We start from the raw sequence: 20252 nt of genomic DNA on the forward strand, positions 1-20252 counted from the left end.
GAATACGGCCACAACAAACCCCACCAATCAAATGGTTATGACATATAGCCTGAGAGGCAAAACCCAGGGCAAAGAAAGCCTTCTAGGGCGACCTTGATGAGCATATCTGCATTTTTATAATCTCAGAACATTTTTCATCTGGGTTATTGTGGGTGGATAGTAAAATGATACTGTTTAATGAGTTTCTAGTGAGTAAATAAAACTGTAAAACTAGGGGGGACAAAATTAGAAATTTGAAAACTGAGCGGCACATATCCCCTCCATCCCAGGTGGAAATTGCACACTCGGGTAAAGACCGTCATTAGGTCTTATGTTCAAGAGGATTTTTCTCAGTAAAAACAAATTTAGCAAATTTAAAAGCTTCCATGGAATAAATTAATTCATTTGTTTTTCTTATATCAGTTAGTGGTATAGAGTTGCACAACCCACATTTTGTTTTATCTGAAATTCTTCCAGATTTCTAGTTTAACCAACATTTGTTCAAGATACAGCAACAATTTTATACATCTCTTGACCTTCTCTTGCACTTCCTGCTACTAGTAGCTTATTACGTTTGACATTTAGTCCACTTGCACTTACTGTTCTGTACATCACTGTGGGTAAGAATGCCAGTAAATAGCATAAAATGTTAATTAATAATTTAAACGTCTGCTACCGGGCCCCCGGATGGAATGGCAATTGTTTTGCCCTTGAGCAAGACTACGGACAGCTGCATTTGAAGGGCACGAGTAGCCGGTGTGGTTAATGAGTGATGTGAGGAGATTGAGAGGAGGCTGCAGGCGTGCAGACTGAGAGACTCTTCCTTAACTAGAGTGTGAAGAGACAGACCCACTTCATTAAACGGCCTGTCTCGGTAAACACCGACTGCCTCCAGGACTGGCTGAAGTGACTGACTGAGTGAGTGTAGCCATCTGCATGCAGACAGACACACACACACACACACACACACACATTGTTTCTCTCCATCTCTTTCCCTATGGCTCTTATTTTATAAGCTTCTGTAAGACATGGCAGGAAGGGGAGAGGAGGGGGAGCGAGGTGGAAGTTTGATGCTATGAATAAAAATGCCATCACCTAAACATCAATGTCAGCACCAAGACTTTACAAGTGAGCACTTAAGTCCATTTCTCACCGGGCATGTAAAGCCGCCTGCAAACACATGGAGAATAAGACAGAGAGAGACAGAGAAAAATAAAGTCAGGGATGGAAAGAGAAAGAACAGATTTTGTACACCTCTGGCCAAAAACCTTGATTTAAACATGGAAAACATTGTTTATGCCCTGAGCTGTCAGCACTGCTGATACATAATGTGTGTAAACAGACTTGCCTAAGAATTTCTGTATGTTTGACAGTGTGGAAATTTAACAAATGTTTTTATGCCTCCGGCATTATGTTTCACAGTTTGTCACACGATGAATTGGTGACGGTCAAAGGTCACTGTGACCTCAAAATGCACGTTTTTGACCATAACTTAAGAATTAATACAGTAATTATGACAACATGTCACACATACTGTATATTTAATGGGATACAACAAAAGGTCAAAGGTCAACTTCACTGTGACATCATAACGTCCTGGAAAAACACTTTATTCAGCACCATAACTCAAGAACAGAAGGGGAGAGCTGGTCGGACACTGAATAGGTGACACTTTTGACTCAAAGGTCATTGTGACCTCTAAATAGGTTTTTAGCCATTATTTGAAAATGAATTGGGCGATCCAGATTTCACACACACATGTTGACTGTTGACACAGTTGATATTAATTGTTTTTAGAGGATGTAGCTGCAGCAGTAATATGCAAGTTGCAGTATGTTAGTTTACATCAGATGTAGAGACAGTCGAAGGACTGACTTTAAATGTTTCCACATCTTTATAGGTTTGGGCTCTGCTGCTGCTGCTTTTGCTGCTGGTGTTGAATTTTGAATTTGTATTGATTGTTTATGCAATTTTAATTGCTGCGTGTTTGCTATCTGCAACTTCTCCGATATGATTGGATTAGATTCTACTGTATTGATCAGGTCTCTCTCAAAGGGAAACATCTTACTCGTTTCTGGTGAAAATTTAAAAATGTGAAAAATGTCTTCAGATGTTTAACATTTTGCTTATTTAGGGATGTCTTGGTGACCTGTAGTGGTCCAAGAGGAATACCATATATATATAACAGCAGTGTCTGGGTTCGATTCCACTGTAATAAAGGCAAAAGAAAGAAATAATCTTTTTCAAAAAACATTTAGAAATTGTGTAGATTAAACATTTTCAAAAATATAGTTTTGGGAATGTCTCAAAGATTTCGATAAGCATTCAAAGACTTTACGGTTGTGACATTGTGTCCACCTCCTCCACCTGCTCAAGACCTTAGAAACTTTAAAGTTCAAGTTGAAGAGTTGTAAAAACAAATACAAAATTAAAATCAACAAATACTCAGACACATATTTGTGCTAAGTGATATACTGTAGCTCTGTCTGTCTACCTGTTCTCCATGTGTCCATCGTTTACATAGTGAGACCAAAACCTTTAAATCAAGATGTCCGTAAGAAATTTGAGGGAGAAAAACTAATTTCCCATGTCAAACTCACGAGGAGACTCTTTGAAAACCTCCACGTAACAAGCTTTCTGTCTGCACGCTAATGTTGTTTGCCGTGAGGAAAATCAGCAGTCAACAGCTGAATTCTTTGAGTCTGAGACAAGCTGACTGTCTGAGCTTCAGTCCAAACCTGCTGATGAAGTTTCTCACCATGTGAAAACGCCATAGGCTTTTTAAAAAATGTTAAACCTAGCACGGTTATTTGTCTGGCTAGTTTAGGAGGCCTGTTCTTGAGTCTGTATTTCTGTAGGAAAGAGTCTCGTTAGACATACATTCCTATGATTCCACACATTCTTACCTGAGATCTGTTACTGCTGATCAGCAAGCCGCCATACTGAAGGAATATTTTGATATTCTACCTAGCTTCCTTAGAAAAACTCTGGTCTCTTGTCTGAGAGGTCAGAGGTCAGGCTTGGCTTCAACACAGAGACCCCAAAGCTGGTATGGATTTTCTGTCTTACTCAAGAACATACGGCTGACATGGGCACTCAGGTCCAGGTTCTCTGTTGTTCCACTTTATCCTTTTCAGCTTTAGATATTCACCAGGCAAAAAGTTGTTTCTACAGCTTGCTTCAAGAGGAAGAAGCTTGTTATATCATATAACAAATTCTGTATAATATGCTTTATTTGTATAGCACTTATCAAAGCATTCACAAAGTGCTTTCAGACAGTATTGTAATGATACAAGATACATTTAAAAACCAGAAGAATATCAGATGTGAAAATAATATGGTATGAAAAGCCAACGAAATACTTAATACCAGCTATACTAAAAATAGTTTTAGAAGTGATTTGCTGTAAATGTTTATTTACATGTTCCACACAAGATTTCCAGTCTTAATGTCTGAGGCATCACAGACTACATCTGATAGTCAACTGATTTCCACTGGGTTTTCCCATCCTGACAGTCAGAGGCTGGGTCAGTTCTGATGGTCAGCACAGATTATCTGTTAGGAATCTCTGCAGTCTGATTTTAGCCGTCCTGATAATATCAAACATGTCTGATATATGTGCAAAATCCTGAACGACTTCTGTAGTGTGTAGGGAAAACAGACAACCAACAAGTAGAGTTAACAGAGAAGTGGATCTGCTTTTTGATTAGTTTTCCATTGGAGCGATGTTATAGAAGTCAGCATGATATTGCAATTGTCCTTACAGGAAACATCTATGTACTGTATGAGTATGCGTAAAGGTTACTGTCAGAGCAAAAGTTGGTCTCTATGTTTCTTCAGTGGTGAATTTCTCCTTTTATGATTGTTGAACATAAATACGTACGACTGGGGGACTGACATTCACCTTTGAGTAACATTTATCAAACTCTGATATAGCTGCTAGACATAACTTGATGTACACTTTTGGCCCTCTGAAGTTTTAAGAAAAACACCGGAGCAAACAATAAAATGCACCTAGAAATTTAAAATCCTCCATCAGCCCAAACTGAGGGTCAAGATCCACAAGTGGTCACAAGATAAATCTAAGGGATTCTAACAGGCTCTGTGATTCAATCAGCAACAGTGCAGCACAGAGAGAGGAGGAGGGGAGGTGTTTATCAAGACACACACACACTTAGATACATAATCATATACACAAACACACACTTTCGAGTTACTTTCACACTTAGACTTATGTGAATCCTATATACAGTACATACATAGCACAAACACATCAAGTATGCCTGCAGATGCCACACATGAGGTGCATGTTTTATAGAAGTCACATACAAACAGCATGCACTTCCAGAATACCCACTTACACACTTGAGATGTTGTGAAGCGGACAGTGGGTGGACAGGGGGGTGTCGGCTGGTAAAGGATGAGGTGCTGCAGCAGTGGTGGGAGGTCCACACAGACAGCGGAGACTGATGAAGTCTCTCGGTGCGCTCAGTGGGTTCCTCAGAGCCTCCCAGTGCTTCATACTGCCATGTGTTTATATTTCTATCCCTGCTTTACTTTCTCTCTCCGCCTGTCCCCTTCTCACTCCTCTGTCCAATGTCAGACTCTCTGACTCCGTTCACATTGCGCTTTCCTAAATCGGATATAGTTTTTCTTTTTCCCCCACACATACTTGAGACAGAGCTGATGTTTTCTTATCAGCGTGAACAGCAAAAAACATGCACACAAGATCATTTTTCACTTCAGACGTAGACCAGTGGATATATGGAACAAAATAAAATAAAAGAATTAATTCCATTCACATGTTCCTTACGCTCTGATCTACATATCTTGTTCTTTGGGATTAAATGTACCTTACATCATGGTGCCTCACAAACTATCTGTGACATACTGTAGTCTGATGAGATAATATGACTGTAGATATTGATCTTTTCACCATGCAAAGGAAAGTAGACGAGCAGATATACAGCTGCTGTATCTGAGAATTTTCTTCACTGTGAAATGCTCCAGTTTGCTGCTGTAATCTTCCATCTTTCACTTGAGACAGCTGTCATTATTTAGGGTCCCACAGCAGCATCAGCTATAAGGACAAGAAGACAAAACATTGCCAACAAAGCCAATCAGCTGACCAGATTGGTATTTGGAAGAAACGCCTCAATTCAGTCAAAATCCAGAAGCACTCAGTGTCAGCAAAACATGTTTGAAAAAACAGATATGACATCCTTTGTTATGGTTTCACAGTGTGGGTGTGTTGGGTTTTTTTTAGCTTCACTGGCAGTTTGTAACAAAGTGTATAGCGGTTACATTGAAGAATGTCTCTGCAACCAAAAATGTTCAGTACATGTTCATACATGATGACAGTTTTTGTTAATACCTTTTTACATTAAAATTAAAACACATCGCACAACTCTCCTCCGGTACACGATGCTTTATTCACCACCTGATGAAGACAAGATAGCCCTGGGACTTGCAAGAGACAGATATAGAAAAAAGTGTTCAATATCGATGCAGCAGCAGCTAAGATACCCTAACTTTTATTCTCTAGTATGTGTCAAGCTCCAACATGTTTGAGCCTACACTTCCCATAATGCAACTTGCTAGTGTCTTTCATTAGACCCTCCATGCCTCCAGCTTTCTGTTAAACATTTGTATTAGATTGACTTTCTCGTGTAAAATCAGTGGAATGCCTCTTTACTAATCAACTTTTTGATGAGTTTGTGTATGTATAAATTAGACACAACAATTACTCATGCATATGTTCAGCAGCTGTGTGCATTCAAGCAAAGATGCATAAAACACTGTAGAAGGAACAAACACCAGTGCCCAATAATCACCAGGGCAGGTTAATGAAAAAATCAATTATGAGCTCTTTTTTTTTTTGCAACAGTGTGAACCTAAACCTGTATCTCCTCTCTCCTCGTACAGGTACGACTACGTGGAGGTTTACAACGGCGGGGATGAGCTTTCACCCATGTTGGGAAAATTTTGCGGGAAGATCGCACCCTCTCCGATCATCTCCAGCGGCAGCCAGCTCCTCATTAAGTTTGTCTCTGACTATGAGACACATGGTGCGGGATTCTCTGTTCGCTACGAGGTCTTCAAGACAGGTGTGTACTGGTCTGTGGTTTCATATTAGAACCGCTGAAATCATCAGCTAAAAGCTTAAAGAAGAACAGAGGCGGTTGCAATTGCTCTGCTGTTTTCTACACACTCCACTGAATGTGATGAATCGCCTCATGGAAAACAGCCAATTTAAATTCAATTGTAGTTTAGCCAGGTTTCCACAGGTTTGTTTTGTAGCTTTTGGATCAATGTCAGGCATCACCTTTTTACCCATGATGAAAAATAGCCAGGAATAAATTATTTTTTGCCATTTTACCCATTTCAGGAGGCTGGCAGGCTGTTCAAGGGCAGCAGGGGATGATAACAAATCAAACAGACTAAAGTTTTGATAATTCCTGTCCTCTCTGACTTAAAAGGAAATCTGGTCTCATACAACCTGGTTTTTATTTGCACAGTTTTAGCATTGTTCTCACCAAACTAACTGATCTGGGATCTGGGAACACGGCCCTCAGGTGTATTAGGTAAAACCCGCCCTCTTGAGATTGACAACCAATCAAAAATAACAAATGATAACCTGTGACCAGGACAATACTTAGAAGAACTGTGAAATAAGGGATTATTACTGACATTTTAGGTGTGCTCACTGTCACTATCTCCAAATAAAGTGTTTTAGATAATCTGGCTAAACTTTTGGCTAGTTAACAACCTGTCTGATCATCTGGCATTTAAGCTGCAAGTTAAATAAACTCAAAGACCCAGAATTCCATTGGAGGAATAGTGAGTCCCAGCTGGGGCAGGATGCTAGCAGGATAGACCTACATAAACACTGCCTGTCGAGGAAGGAACCTTGCTCCCGTGTCCTACATTTGTATTTGCTGTTCCCTCTTGGGTCCACTTGAGTAGCCGCCAAACGGCGAGTCTCCTGTGTCCATTTTAGTTTCAACCAATGGGGACTGGAGATAAATCAGATAAAATGGGAACATGCGTTTACGTGAGATTCCTCTTCTTCTTTTTTTTTTTGTTTGCACCCCTGAGAGCAATAACCATTCACAGAAACACAGGATCCAGAAATAACAATCCCCAGGTGGACTTGTGTTGAAAAGTACTGTATTGTAATATGAAAAAATGGATAGGCAAGTGCTCTTTTGTACTTAGATGGCAATTCAAACTGGAGCTCTTCGAGTCTCTGTCATCTGCTCTCTCTAAACTACAAAGTATGGCCCTACTTTTGATACACCTTTCAAATCTGCTTGTATCGACTGTAATTTCAGGGTGCAAAGTGGAACCTTGACTGATGAATGACAGGATGTTATTAGAAAGTCAGTGTAATGAATCTTTAAAAGTAGGTCAGCAGAGTATCAGCCTAGAAGGAAGGTTGATGTTGAACGTTTTCCTGGTGGGATTTTATAAAGATAGAGCTTCCACATAGATGTGCGATGATTTATATTTGAGCTTTGATCGCTATTATAATGATCAAATTGGGATTTATAGTACATTCATAATACAGTATGGGTCACCATGCCATTTACTTTCAGTAAAGGTCCAACTTTTCATTTCATTTTTTATGAACTAGACACATATGATGGTGCTGAAAGTTTTTGGGATCTAACAGAACAGGGATAAACCATCAATTGAAATAGATAACTGGAATTTAGGGTCAGTTCTTCCAGTTCCATTTCCTCCAGTGGTATCTAGCCAAGCATACCTTAAAAACCTGGAAAAATAAAACAAAAATTATCTGCAAAGCTAGAGCCAAGTTAGAAAATGTTACTTTTATCATTTGAGTGAACTGACCCTTTAAGCAACTAGCACCTTATGTGATTTTGAAACTCACCACAAGGTCCATTTAGTAGCTGTTCTGGAGCTTTCAATCATATTATCATCCTCAGCAGTTTGACCAGTTTTCATGGCATTATAGATTTTAAAATTTCCATTTTCTTATTTTATTTTTGTTTTTTAAACATTGCAGAACCTTTTACTATAGGCAAAATCTATCCGCTGATGAGGATCATGTGAGATGATCAAAAGCTCCGCAACAGCTTCTACAGTTACTTTGTGGTTTGAACATGTGAAAGCCAAAATATTTCATTTAGAAAATTCCAATCTGCTCAAAGTCAGTCACCGCTCTTTTTTGTATTAATTCAGTTAGTGAATGAATAAAATGAGCGAGTTTGATTCTGTTATGTTGTCAGGTCTGCTGGTGTGAACTTGCAGAGTATGAACGATGCGTAGATGTGTGTGTGTGTGTGTGTGTGTGTGTGTGTCGCTGCTGCTGCTGCTGCCGTCCCTCCTTGTGTTTTCCTATGTTGAGCAAGTCTGTCTCCTCATTACCGGCTACTGTTCAGTGGGTGTGGGTGTGTGTGTGTTTTATGTTCTTATATCCCTGTGGGGACTTTAACCTGAATGCACACTAACTTGTGTCACAGTGGGTCCAACAACTGAGGTCCTCACTGGTAGAGACTGCTTTTTGAGGGTTTTTGAGACTTGGTTTTAGGGTTCCGGTTACAGTTAGGTTAGGGTTAGGGTTAGGGTTAGGCATTTAGTTGTGATGGTTAAGGTTAGGTTAAGGGGCTTTATGTCAAAGCATTATGTCAATGACTGTCCACCATGGGGATAGTGAAACAGATCATCTTCATGTTTTTTGTTTGTCTTGTGTTGCTATGTGCCTGTGTCTTTGCAATTCAATGTATCTGGTTTCCTCTGTGTGTGTGTGTGTGTGTGTGTGTGTGTGTGCATGTGTGTGTGTGTGTGTGTGTGTGCGCGCAGCAGACAGGTGCATGGGACCCCAGGCTCATTTAGCTAATGGGCTGTTTGTCCTTGGGGGTAACAGGGGTGACCTGCAGATGAGATGGATGCTCTGGCATAGAAGAGGGGCTTGGAAACTAGGACAGCGTGTGTGTGTGGGGGAGTGTGAGTGTGTTGGCCTCAATATGGGTCCTCTACCCTCTAACAAGTTAAAAACAGCACTTGTACTCAGTCAGGTAATCCCCCTGCCATGTTGCTCACTTCCTCCTCGCCGCATTTAAAATCCATTACAGTCAGAGCAGCATATTGAAACTCGCTGCTAAAAGGAGCTGCTGCTCTGGTTACAAACAGGCTGTACACTCTGTCGAGACCTCCCTCTTTGTCTCTCTCTCTCTGCCTGTTTTTGTCCTTTTGATCTCAGAATGTTTTTTAGAAATCCATTTTAGATAGACATTTTTTATATATAATTTTTAAGTAAGTTTGCACATATAACAAAACAATGAAACTCTTAATATATGACAAAAATAAAAAGTGATTACGATGGTGAGATAAGAAAACACCCATACGAGACAAGTAAAATAATTACAAAAAAGAGAAATCAAACAGTGACCACTGCTATTAAATTAAAGAAATGAAGAAATAAACAAGTTATAAAAGTTTTTAAAAAATTACATGGACACTTATTTTACATAATGTGTGACTGTGTGGGTATTTTGTAGCTGAAGAGTTCTGTGTGTATGTATGAAGAACTGGATATAAATAGGATGTTTGTCTACTAAATGAATCTCAGTTTGCCCAATAGCCAGTTCTGTCCTGTTGAATTTCTTTCTGTTTTTCTGACACTCAAGAAGCAAGTTTGTAGGGTTAGGGTTTCCACCAGAAACCACCAAACACCAAAAATGACCTATGTTTATGTTGTACTGACAAGCAAAGTCTTATGGTCATGCAAGTAATGACTGTCCTCTCTTGGTAGCAAAGGCAGAAGTAGCATGATGTTATGCCGTCGCAAAACGTTTTCAGGAGAAGGTACAGGTGGGCAGGTGGGCATGTAAAGTGTTTGACTTCAACCCCAGAAGCTAAAGTTGTTCCTTCTCCAACTATCAACCTTGGTTTCATGTAACCATGACCGCCAGAGCCACCAATGACATCATGTCCTCTGTATTTCTGCGAATTGGGGGATTTAAATTACCTAAGGAGTTTACGTTTTAGACACTTGGTGGATTTTTATAGGCTTATTCTGATTTTAGAGTCAATATCATTAAATGTGGATGTTTTTATGCAAAACAAGTGTGTGTAATTCAAATAAAATAATAGGATTAAGTATTCACCAGGATTATACAGTATTCTTGTGAAGAGCTCTTTGAAACAGCATTCTGACAATAGAGTAGGGAGATAAAGTTAAATTAATAAATATAACGTGAATTATATATTTTTTTATTCCTTTGGGGCTGGTGACCACAATCTTTTATTAACCTTAACCAAGTTGTTTTAGTTGCCTAAACTTAATGGAACCGTAACCATAGATGTTACAGATGAGTTGTTTTTGGAAGGAAATTTGAGTTAGTTTAAAGTCTGCTCGATTTGACATGTGTCTCTACATACCTTTCTGTATATGTGTCTGCGGCTTCATCCCTTGTTCTCTGCCTCTTTCTTTACCTCTCCTCCCTTTTTGTCCCTCTCTCTCTTCCAGATCTGTTATTATGATGAGAAAACTCCAAAACACCAGCACAAAAAGCCATAACCCTCTTTCAGATGAAAAGCTCTGTTTGGCCTTAAAGATAGCACTTGGCAAAAGTGGGTAAATCTCTGTCTAATGAGTGTTGGGCTGTAAAGCTCCAGCACATCCGCCTCTCGCAACCATAACCATAAACATAACTCCACCCTCGGCTGACCACAGAATACATATCATTTATAAATGATAGTCAAGTGAGTCCTCTTCAGCGTCCTGGAACTATATTTGCCCCAAATCACTCGTTTTATTGCAGGTTTTCAAACCAGAAACACATATCTCAGCGGTTTAGTCAGCCGGGGGGAGTCACAGTTGATTGAAGGGTGGTTGATAAAAAAGATGAAAGAAAGAAAGAAAGATGGATGGACAGAGAATGAGCCAATGAGAGATGAGAGAAATGTGCCATGTTGTTTGAGGAAAGTACACTCTCGTGTTTGTGACATAACAAAATAACAGACATGCTTGAACATACAAAATATGCAAACACACTGTCACATATGGCACAAGGATTTCTTTGCTCGATTGATCTTTTTGGGGGCAATTTTGTTTTTTTCGAAACATTTAAACTGAGAGAATGTTTTTTCCTTCCACCATTTGGTGGACAGTTCAGCCACGGCAAAAACAAATGATTTGTTTTTGGTGTGGATTCAGGATTTCATAACATTTTTGAACTCTTTTGTCTTTTTTTCATGGGTCTACTTATTTGAACAAAGCAAAGCCTGGTTGAAGGTATGCAGGCTCTGGATGCTTTTCTAGTTTCCAACAATGTTTTTTTAATCTTTTGTTGATGCAGCGGTTTGTAGGAAGTCAGCAATTTATTCCACTTCTTAGATGTTTACTTGCTTGTCTTCAGATCAAAAGGTGCTCTGTTGCACTCATCCACAATGCTCTGAAAAGAATCAGCTGGTGATGGGCTCAAAAAATGACCTACAGTGGCCCATGAGGTTCAGTTCTCACATTAACGCATGATAGCAAAAGAAATTGTGCATTACTAGTTTTTATTTTCCCAGGCTTTATATGAGCCTTCAATTGGATTTTTGCCCTGAAATCACATTCCTTTCTGACCTTGATAGACATACAGCAGCATAAATTTCTCTTGAAGCATAGATTTACTCAGGCCATCTGCACATTTGACACACACACACACACACACACTGGAAAGTGTGCCAGCTGAGCAGGATCGAAGCCTGCCTCATCCCTTCCACATCATTTATCATGTTGCCCTTTTAATGACACCACCTGTGTCAACTGCAAGGGGTCCACTGGAGTGTGTGTGTCTCTTTGTGTTTCTGTATGTGTGGACTCATGTTGAGAGGCATGCTCAGATAACATACAGGTCACATCTGGCCTGGCAACATAAGAACCCCCGCCCCCAACACACACACACACGCACACACAAACCACTCGTGCCTCGAAGGGATGCTTGACCGTCATCCACGCCTCGTGTCGTCTTCCTCCCACAGAGATCAGTCACCGTCTTGTAAAATTGCTCGTGTCACCTTACGATAGGAGAGGTGTGAGCTGCCAGCCGCCAGTTGACTGATGCGAGCCGACGCAGAGATTTTCCATGAGCAGTATCGACAGTGTGGATGTGACCGTGAAGAAAACAGCTTGTGTTTAAAAAACGACAATGACATAACAGCTGATGTGTTCGCCCGCCGCTAGTTTGTACTTTTATCAGTAGACATTTAAGTCATGTGTTGTTACTGCTTAGTGATTTTTTTTTTGTTTGAAAAGGCTTTATTTTATTATCCCACAATCCAGAAGAGCATGTGATGCTTACGGACATTTTCATGCCACTACAGTGGGTGTATCTGTTTTGTGTTGTGTAAAATCACCCTTCCTTGGACTGTCTTTTAGCAAGCACCAACATCTGCAACTGCAGTTGTGGCGAAACAAAGCATTTACAGAGTCTTTCTTGCATTATGCTCTCTGTGCTTGTGTAACATCATGATCAAAGTGCCAACATTGTCTCAGCAGTACACTCTTATCATCACAAGCTACAAGGCAACCTTGAACTTAAATGCTTCAACAAACTGTCCTCCTCAGTACATCGACTTATCTTAATGTCACATGCAGCATATCACAAATGAATTAAAAGTAAACCAGCTAAGAAAATGCAAACCTTCTCAGGAAAAATCAGCATTAAAAGAAAAGCAGCATTAGCTTAATGAGACGGTGATCAAATTCTATGTGAAAATATAACCCATTATATACCCTTCCAAATTTCTTACAGGAATTTACAATGCCTTGTTCATAATCTAGCGCAACATCCCACCACTACACGACAATGACGAGATGAATATACAAAAGGGAGATATGTAAACACAACACAGCTGACGATTTTATCACTAGAAGGTGTTACGCACAAATGCATGAATGAAAGTGTGAGAAATGAAACATCATCGTCAGAGGGTGCAAAATAACAGCAGATGATGTTTGTGGGGATTTTCTTTTGTGTAAGTAAGCAAGTAAAACGTTATTTATATAGCCTTTCATACAGATTCCTGGTTACAAATGATTGATTATAAGTACGTAACAGAAAATATATCAAAGAGCAGCAAGAACAAATCCGAGCGTGAGAGCATCACTTAAATGCTTTGGAGAAAAAATAGGTCTTATAGATAATATTGAAACACAAAGCAGAGTCTGTGTGTATTAACCTTAAATGGACAAAGTACAACACAGCACTGATATTTGACTTTACACTGAATACAGATTATGAGGTCGTGGTTGAATGAATATGTAGGGTAGCGTGTGTGCACATTTGGCCGTGTCCAATGAGCTAATAGGGTTGTATTTATCTGTCTATGAGTGCATCTGTGTGTGTTGTTGTTGTTTGTCTCTGTAAACAGCCTCTCAGTGTCTGGGGCTGTCAATACCTCCCCACCCCAGTCACAACACAGACACAGACGGCTCCGAAAGGGGAGGGGACCAATTCGTCTGATTGGATGGAGATGACATGAGTTTTGTCAATAAAACAAAGGTTATATTTGAAGAGAATATTAAGTAGTCATTGAATCTATTACTGTGTCTTAAAGATTGAATTAGGGTTATTTTACTTTTTATAAATCAGCCATTTTTAACAATTTGGTCACTTTATCTGGAACCGGTAAAGTGGTTTTTCTTATTTTATGATACTGTCATGTGATACTGTCAGTGATAAAAAGGGAAATTGAAAAAACATTTTTTGCTGAATTCCCCCATTGTTTAGGAGAAAATCGAGTTTTAAGACTCACAAAGACTCAGTTAAAGTAAATCTTTATTCCAGTGAAGTCACAGCTGTGAAATTGTTTCTGGCTGTCAAAGTTTTAGACATCCAGAAAGGTCAAAAACTGAAGGTATTTCAATTTTTGTGTGCATTTCCAAAATGTCTATATTCTCATTTTTGCAGCAGGAAAGACCAAAAAGGTCAAAAATATAGAACACAGACTATATAGAAAACAGTATCAGTCCAAACAGGCGCAAACGTTTCTTTAAAGGATATTCTGGCAGATTCAGCATTCATTTTGTATCAACGTCTGTGCAGTTTTGGCTAACGGCTAATTTTGTACTAAGCAAAGAGTTCAAAAAATACTTGAAGTGATATTCAAAATGAAAGTAATGTGAACACGTTATGACCACGACCGCTGAGATTTCACACCTCTGTCCGAGCGAGTATTACTCACTCTGTCCAAACACGTCTTGACACTTTAAAAACTCATCAGTATTTTCTCTCCTCGCAGGTCCAGAATGTTCCAGGAACTTTACAGCTCCCAGAGGCGTCATCAAGACACCGGGCTTCCCTGAGAAATACCCCAACAACCTGGACTGCACCTTCATGATCTTCGCCCCCAAGATGTCTGAGATCATGGTGGAGTTCGACAGCTTCGACATGGAGCCCGACACCACGCCGCCGCCGGGCGCCCTCTGCCGATACGACTGGCTGGAGATCTGGGACGGCTTCCCTGCAGGTGAGGAGAAGGTTTGCCTCAGGCTGAGATGACTAGTAAAGGAAATATCTATCAAGTCTTAAAGTGAGACAAGAACCAAGCTTGCACCAAAAGATGTGCCAAAATATGATGCTACAACTTGAAATTGTTCATGTTTTCACTGGTTTAACTTACTTAAACATCCACATGCAAGATGGTGATTATGGAAAACACTTTTCCTCAACTAGCTACACTGAAAAAAACATAAAGAATATTTTTCAGCTCGAGACCCTGTCTAATAAACAAACTCTAATGGCTGAGGTAAAACAATACAAAACCAGCTATGAAGAAGTGCGAAAGGGGTATTTCTGCCTGCTAAATTTTTATTTCTGAAGCATTTTATGAACTCGCAAGTGCTTTTTTTTTCAGAGCCCCTGTCTCAGAAACACACTCTTATGGCTGAGGGGAAAAAATACAAAAGAAGCTATAAAAATGGATGCACTACCAAGATAGAGCAGTGAGATAAAAATATACATGTCAGACAGAAAAAAGATGAAGGTTAAAGAATTGAAGGAGAAACAGCGGGGCTGCTTTTCCACAGGTGGAGAGTAAGAACAGGGAAAATGCGATGCAGATGTAGAGGATAAATATGCGGAGCTGTGAAACAGCAGAGAGAAGAGAAGGATGAGAAGTGCTGGGGACGGCTTCCCCCTGCAGATGTTGACAGAAAACAGACCGAGACATGTGGAGGGGGAGGGAGGAGAACAAAGGATGGATGACTTCCCTGCAGGTGGGACGAGCTCGGATTGAGCAATGTTGGCGAAGGAGAAAGCAGAAATAGATTGATAAAGACAAGAGGAAGATGTGAGCTGGAGTAGGGGAGTAGGGAAAGTGCGAAGGGATATGTGTTTTCACTTGTTTTGTTTTTGGGAGACAACTTTAACATTTTTGTGCATATATCAGCAACAGCAGGATAAATCCTTAAACAGGGTGCATTTTGCACTTTCAAAGGTATATTTTTGCAACATTTAAGAGCCTGGCGTCTTCAGAATTCTTGTTTTTCTAGTCATATTTTGGAGCACTCCTCCTTTACAGGAATTTGGCACAGGAGGATAATACTGTATTTTCCTGCCCTGATTGGCTGGATATACAAGGGGTGCACTCTGTCCACCTTAGCCCTGATTTGTTGAGTTCTTCATTGACTCTGGAAGTCAATTTGAAGAGGATAGAGGGGATTTTCCTATTGACAACACATTTTTCAGCCACTTATGTACATCTCAAAGTAATCCAAAGGTTAAAAAAATCCACCTACTAGCACCTTTAAAGCTCACTAGGAAGACAATAAGCATATTGCCCAAAATGTCAAAATATTCCTTTATCATACAGAAATATTAGTAACATACAGAAGCTTGCAGTAAATAACAGTCATTAATGGCTCAGCTGTTATTCAGTTGTGTTCATTTCAGTCTTTTACTTGAAACTCATCCTCCTGTGCACACATGGAGGCTGGATGTACTGAAAGAGACTCCTTCACAGCTTGCTCATTGTTCCCTCACCAACCACATTTGGAAAATCAGCTCTCTGCAAATGAATGAAGGAGACGCATCCTGCTCTACCCTCTGTTCACACTCCGTCCCTCGTTTGGACAGCGTTTCTCAGCTTCCACTGTTGTCTAATTAGCCGTACAGTGTGCAGATAATGGTGAGAGCTACATACCTTGGACAGGCCTGAGTAGCCTGCCAGGATGCCCACAATACTCGCTGCTGTGCCCAAAGCTTTGCCTGATTATTGCCAGGGAGGAGACTGGCATGGGAACCTGAGGGACACAAAGACTGGCACAGGTATATAGACAGTGACATACACTTTAAAGCCGTGCCAGCATACATAACACGCCAGGGCTTTTCCTGTCAAATGATCTGTGTGTGTGTGTGTGTGTCTGTGTGTCTGTGTGCACTCAGGTGTGTCTGTTTGCATGAATGCGTGTGTGTGTGTGTGTGTGTGTGTGTGTGTGTGTGTGTGTGTGTGTGTGTGTGTGTGTGTGTGTGTGTGTGTGTGTGTGTGAATGAACTATGTTGGTGTGTGATGCTATACAGCCCTGTATTCCTGTGTTTGCTGAGTGAACATGTGTGTCACTGCAGATAACAAAGCAGAGTGAAGACCAGGATGTAGTTTTTCATCCCATCAAACGCATTCGCAGTGTTAACACGAACACCAAACATTCCCATCATGCACTGTTGTTGTTTTCTTTCTTTTGAGCTGTAAATCTGTTCTTCAAAAGGAATTTTTTTATTTTTTTAACCAGACAAACAAACAACAAGGGATTATTATTTTTGGATTTTTGGAAAAGACTAAGAAGAAGAATTCTGAAGAATTTATTATTTTTTAACTATTTTTTTTTTACAGATTTGTTCACCAAAAAAAGCATTAAAAAATGGAAAACAATGAGCCTTATAAATATCCTAAATGGAGAGTTTTGACTCTGTCAGAACACTTTCTATCTTTTTGACTGAAAAATTATATCCTGAGGTTCACTTATTTGGTTTCCGAAGCTTTCAGCCACATTTCATGCCTTAAACAGCAGATATGGTTTGTTTAGTTGTCATGTACATGATGAAGGTTACGAGATGTGGTTCAAAGCTCCGGAAAAAACATGTAAGTGGACCTAGTAACAAGAAACATTTGTCAAAAAGCTGTTTTCAAGGTTGAAAAATCTCTTTTTTTTTATCTATATCTTACAGTCCTACATACTGATTGTTTATTATGTTGAAATGCTGGAATTTAATCTTCTTCTGAGTGTTGTTCACTTCAGATGTGACCATTTCCTGAATAAATGTAAATGCAGCCATATTGCTTGAAGGATTTTTCTATTTTATAGCTGATTGCATCAACAGCAGACAGCAGACAGCCTTACAGCGAAACCATTTCACACTACCTCCGATAAGGCTGAAATAATTCCAAATGTAATCCGTCACAGATTATCGACGGCCTGCTTTAAACTGTAACTGATAAACATAATTCACCAGATTACCAGAGCTCAGCATTCCAATGTGATTGCCTTGTGTTATTTTTTGGTTATTTTGCCTCCAAGCGGAAGGAAAAGTATAATTTTTGTAACATGTATGACTTCACTCTGGACTGAATGTTCCCCCCGATGTCCTCGAGAGGCTGCAGATACAGTATCTCTATGAAACAGGAGGCATCGAAAGCCTGGCATTTTTTCTCACAGATAAGAACAGGATGAAATGGCCAGCAAACTGTGGGCAGGCTGCAGCGTCAGCGCTCACAGTGTTAAGACATGAGACAGTCTGTCGCTGTGTGCTGCATGTAAGAAAATCACGTTGTTACAGTAGATGTTAGCCCCACTTTGTGCCGCTCATGTTTTATCATTATATTTGAGTCACAGAAGTCAGCATCTCTTTTCCTGAAAGCTAAATCCCCAGCAACAACCTCCAACAACCCAGATGGTCGGTGGACAACACTAACCACAGTTTTGAAGATGTTTTCAGAATCCTCAAAGACTCTTCTGTCCATCTCGGTCTAAGAATGATCTGTCCACAGCACCATTAACAAGATTTTTCAGCAACAAAGCTTTAGCTTTAGACTTTAGCTTAATTTGTTTGACGTGAATCAAAATCTAAAACTATTCTTACTGGCCATTTTTATCTATATCAACATATATATAATAAGGATATGTCAGTTCAGGCTACATTCTTTTTAGGGTTGGTAAACAGTATCAACTTTTTAAATTAAAGTCTTGTCTTTTATCGTGCAGCTTTTTTTGGTAACGCTTCATTTTACAGATCCATAATTTGGTACTTATTGGAAAAATATAGACAGCTAATTTAATGTATACACAATTACTAGCATAAATCAGTGCAAGCAGGTCCACTGTGCATTCAAACATGTGAAATTTGTCAACAGGCAAGCATACTGAAAGCTGAAAGTTTTTTACCTGCAAAACTGCAGTAAGTGTTGTAAACTACCTTTAGGGTTTTTCGAACATTGCTGGGGGATTTATCTTTCGGAAAAATGAAGGCTTAGCTCTGTGACTCAAATGTAATGATAATATGTGAGAGGCATAAAGGAAATGTTTGAAAGTCTGGTCTTCTCATCTTGTTTCTTTATCCATGAGTGTACTCAGAGTCAGAATTTTCTGACTTAATATTAACAGATTATGAAGTAATCATTTTTGCCATTTAATATGTTCAATTTGAATAACTGTATTTCCTGCTTATTAGGGGTCCTTTCTGAGACATGAAGATACATTTTTTCATCTATCTGCAGTACTTCATTCCTTCATTCACAACACTGTGTCTGATAATCTAACTAATCTTTCCATTTTCAAAAGATATTATACCATTGTTGTAATAATGATGTCAGTTATTCCAGTACAAGAAGTCTTAATAAAGAGTATAAAGAGAATAAAGAGTTCTTAATAAATCTTAATTTAACAACCTGGACTCAAAGGTGTGAATATGAGCGCTAACAGGATGACAAAACATACAGATTTAAAATAATACCCTGAGCTGTCTTGAGATAAAAGGGCTATTCTTTACCTGATATGATTTTATATATACAGTTTATATATATAGTGTTTGGGAAGTGTCAGTGCAATATGTTGTGGAAAAAAGTGTTTCTGCCACCTGCCATCTCACCTTTATTCCTGTCTCAAAGGCGCCACATCACTCATGAGAGGTGGGAGATGACACGAGATCAGCTTCTCATTGTGTTTGTCTGCACACTCTGAACACAGCAGATTAAACAAAGTGACTTTCAGTTTGTTTTTTTTGGGGGGGGTGGTTAATCTAAATTGGACATTTTTAGAGTTGAGTTCAGTGTAGAATATAACAGATTAAAAAAACAAGTCTCAAGCTTGTGTGTTTTTGCCCGAAGTCACGAAACATTTCCCAGGACAGTGTGGGCAGAAAAGGACAAAGTGAATAATAAAAACACTCTGCAGTTGATGAGTGATGAAGCTGACGGTCTCCTTTTTCTTCACCTCCCCTGCTCCATCTCTCACTCCCTTTGTCTCTTCGCTACTTTTCTATGCTTTCCTTTTTCCCACTTTCTCCTCTGGTCTCTTTCCTTATTCCCCTCTTCTCCTCCCTCATTACCTGCCTCCTTTCTACCTCTGTCTTACCCCTCCTCTCCATTCCTCTTTTCCTCCCCCAGTGGGTCCCCACATTGGCCGGTACTGTGGCCAGACGTCCCCGGGCCGTGTGATCTCCTACACCGGCATCCTGTCCATGACCATCACCACTGACAACGCCATCGCCAGAGAGGGATTCTCCGCCAACTACACCATCCGCGAGAGGAGCCTCCCCCCGGGACACGAAGATGAAGGTGAGCAGCTGGATTACTGAAGAGAAAATGGGGGGACATGTCATCTGGCATTAGGAAGGACCAGGGTTCATTTCCAGGATTTTTCTGTGTCTCATTTACCTTGTACAGTATGAAATAATACTTCTACAGATTTATAAATTGTCCCATCTACTGTTGATAGCCCCTCACAGTAAACATGAAGTACTGAAAATTAGTGAATAAGTGGTTTGTTCATCTGCTCAGCTTCAACCTAAAGCGTCCTTTAGCAAGACGCTGAATCTCTTTCAGCTCTATAGAAGCTCGTCTGTATGTGATCTTTGACCTCTAACCTCCATGATGGAAGGAAGGCAGGCAGAAAGAGAATTTCTCCTTCGGTGATTAAAAGCATGCAGCAAAGAAAAAAATAGACTTTTTTTACTTCATTGTCAGACCATATGATTGCTTCATCTAATCAGCTGTGTACTGAGTTTGTGATTTAAGGGGAAGAAAAAGACGTGATACCC

General features: G+C 39.8%; 1 protein-coding gene across 3 annotated transcripts in view; it reads left to right on the plus strand.

The window, feature by feature from the left end:
• Positions 1-20252, plus strand: part of LOC122886584 (neuropilin-1a-like) — an 82311-nt gene that overhangs the window by 19199 nt on the left and 42860 nt on the right. For all 3 annotated transcript variants that reach the window (XM_044218959.1, XM_044218958.1, XM_044218960.1), the window contains exons 3-5: positions 5905-6086; positions 14242-14469; positions 19600-19770. In XM_044218959.1, coding sequence (XP_044074894.1) covers positions 5905-6086; positions 14242-14469; positions 19600-19770 — 581 coding nt within the window. The remainder of the gene's footprint in view (positions 1-5904; positions 6087-14241; positions 14470-19599; positions 19771-20252) is intronic.

Source organism: Siniperca chuatsi, linkage group LG13 (assembly GCF_020085105.1).
Source record: "Siniperca chuatsi isolate FFG_IHB_CAS linkage group LG13, ASM2008510v1, whole genome shotgun sequence".
Lineage (NCBI taxonomy): Eukaryota > Metazoa > Chordata > Actinopteri > Centrarchiformes > Sinipercidae > Siniperca > Siniperca chuatsi.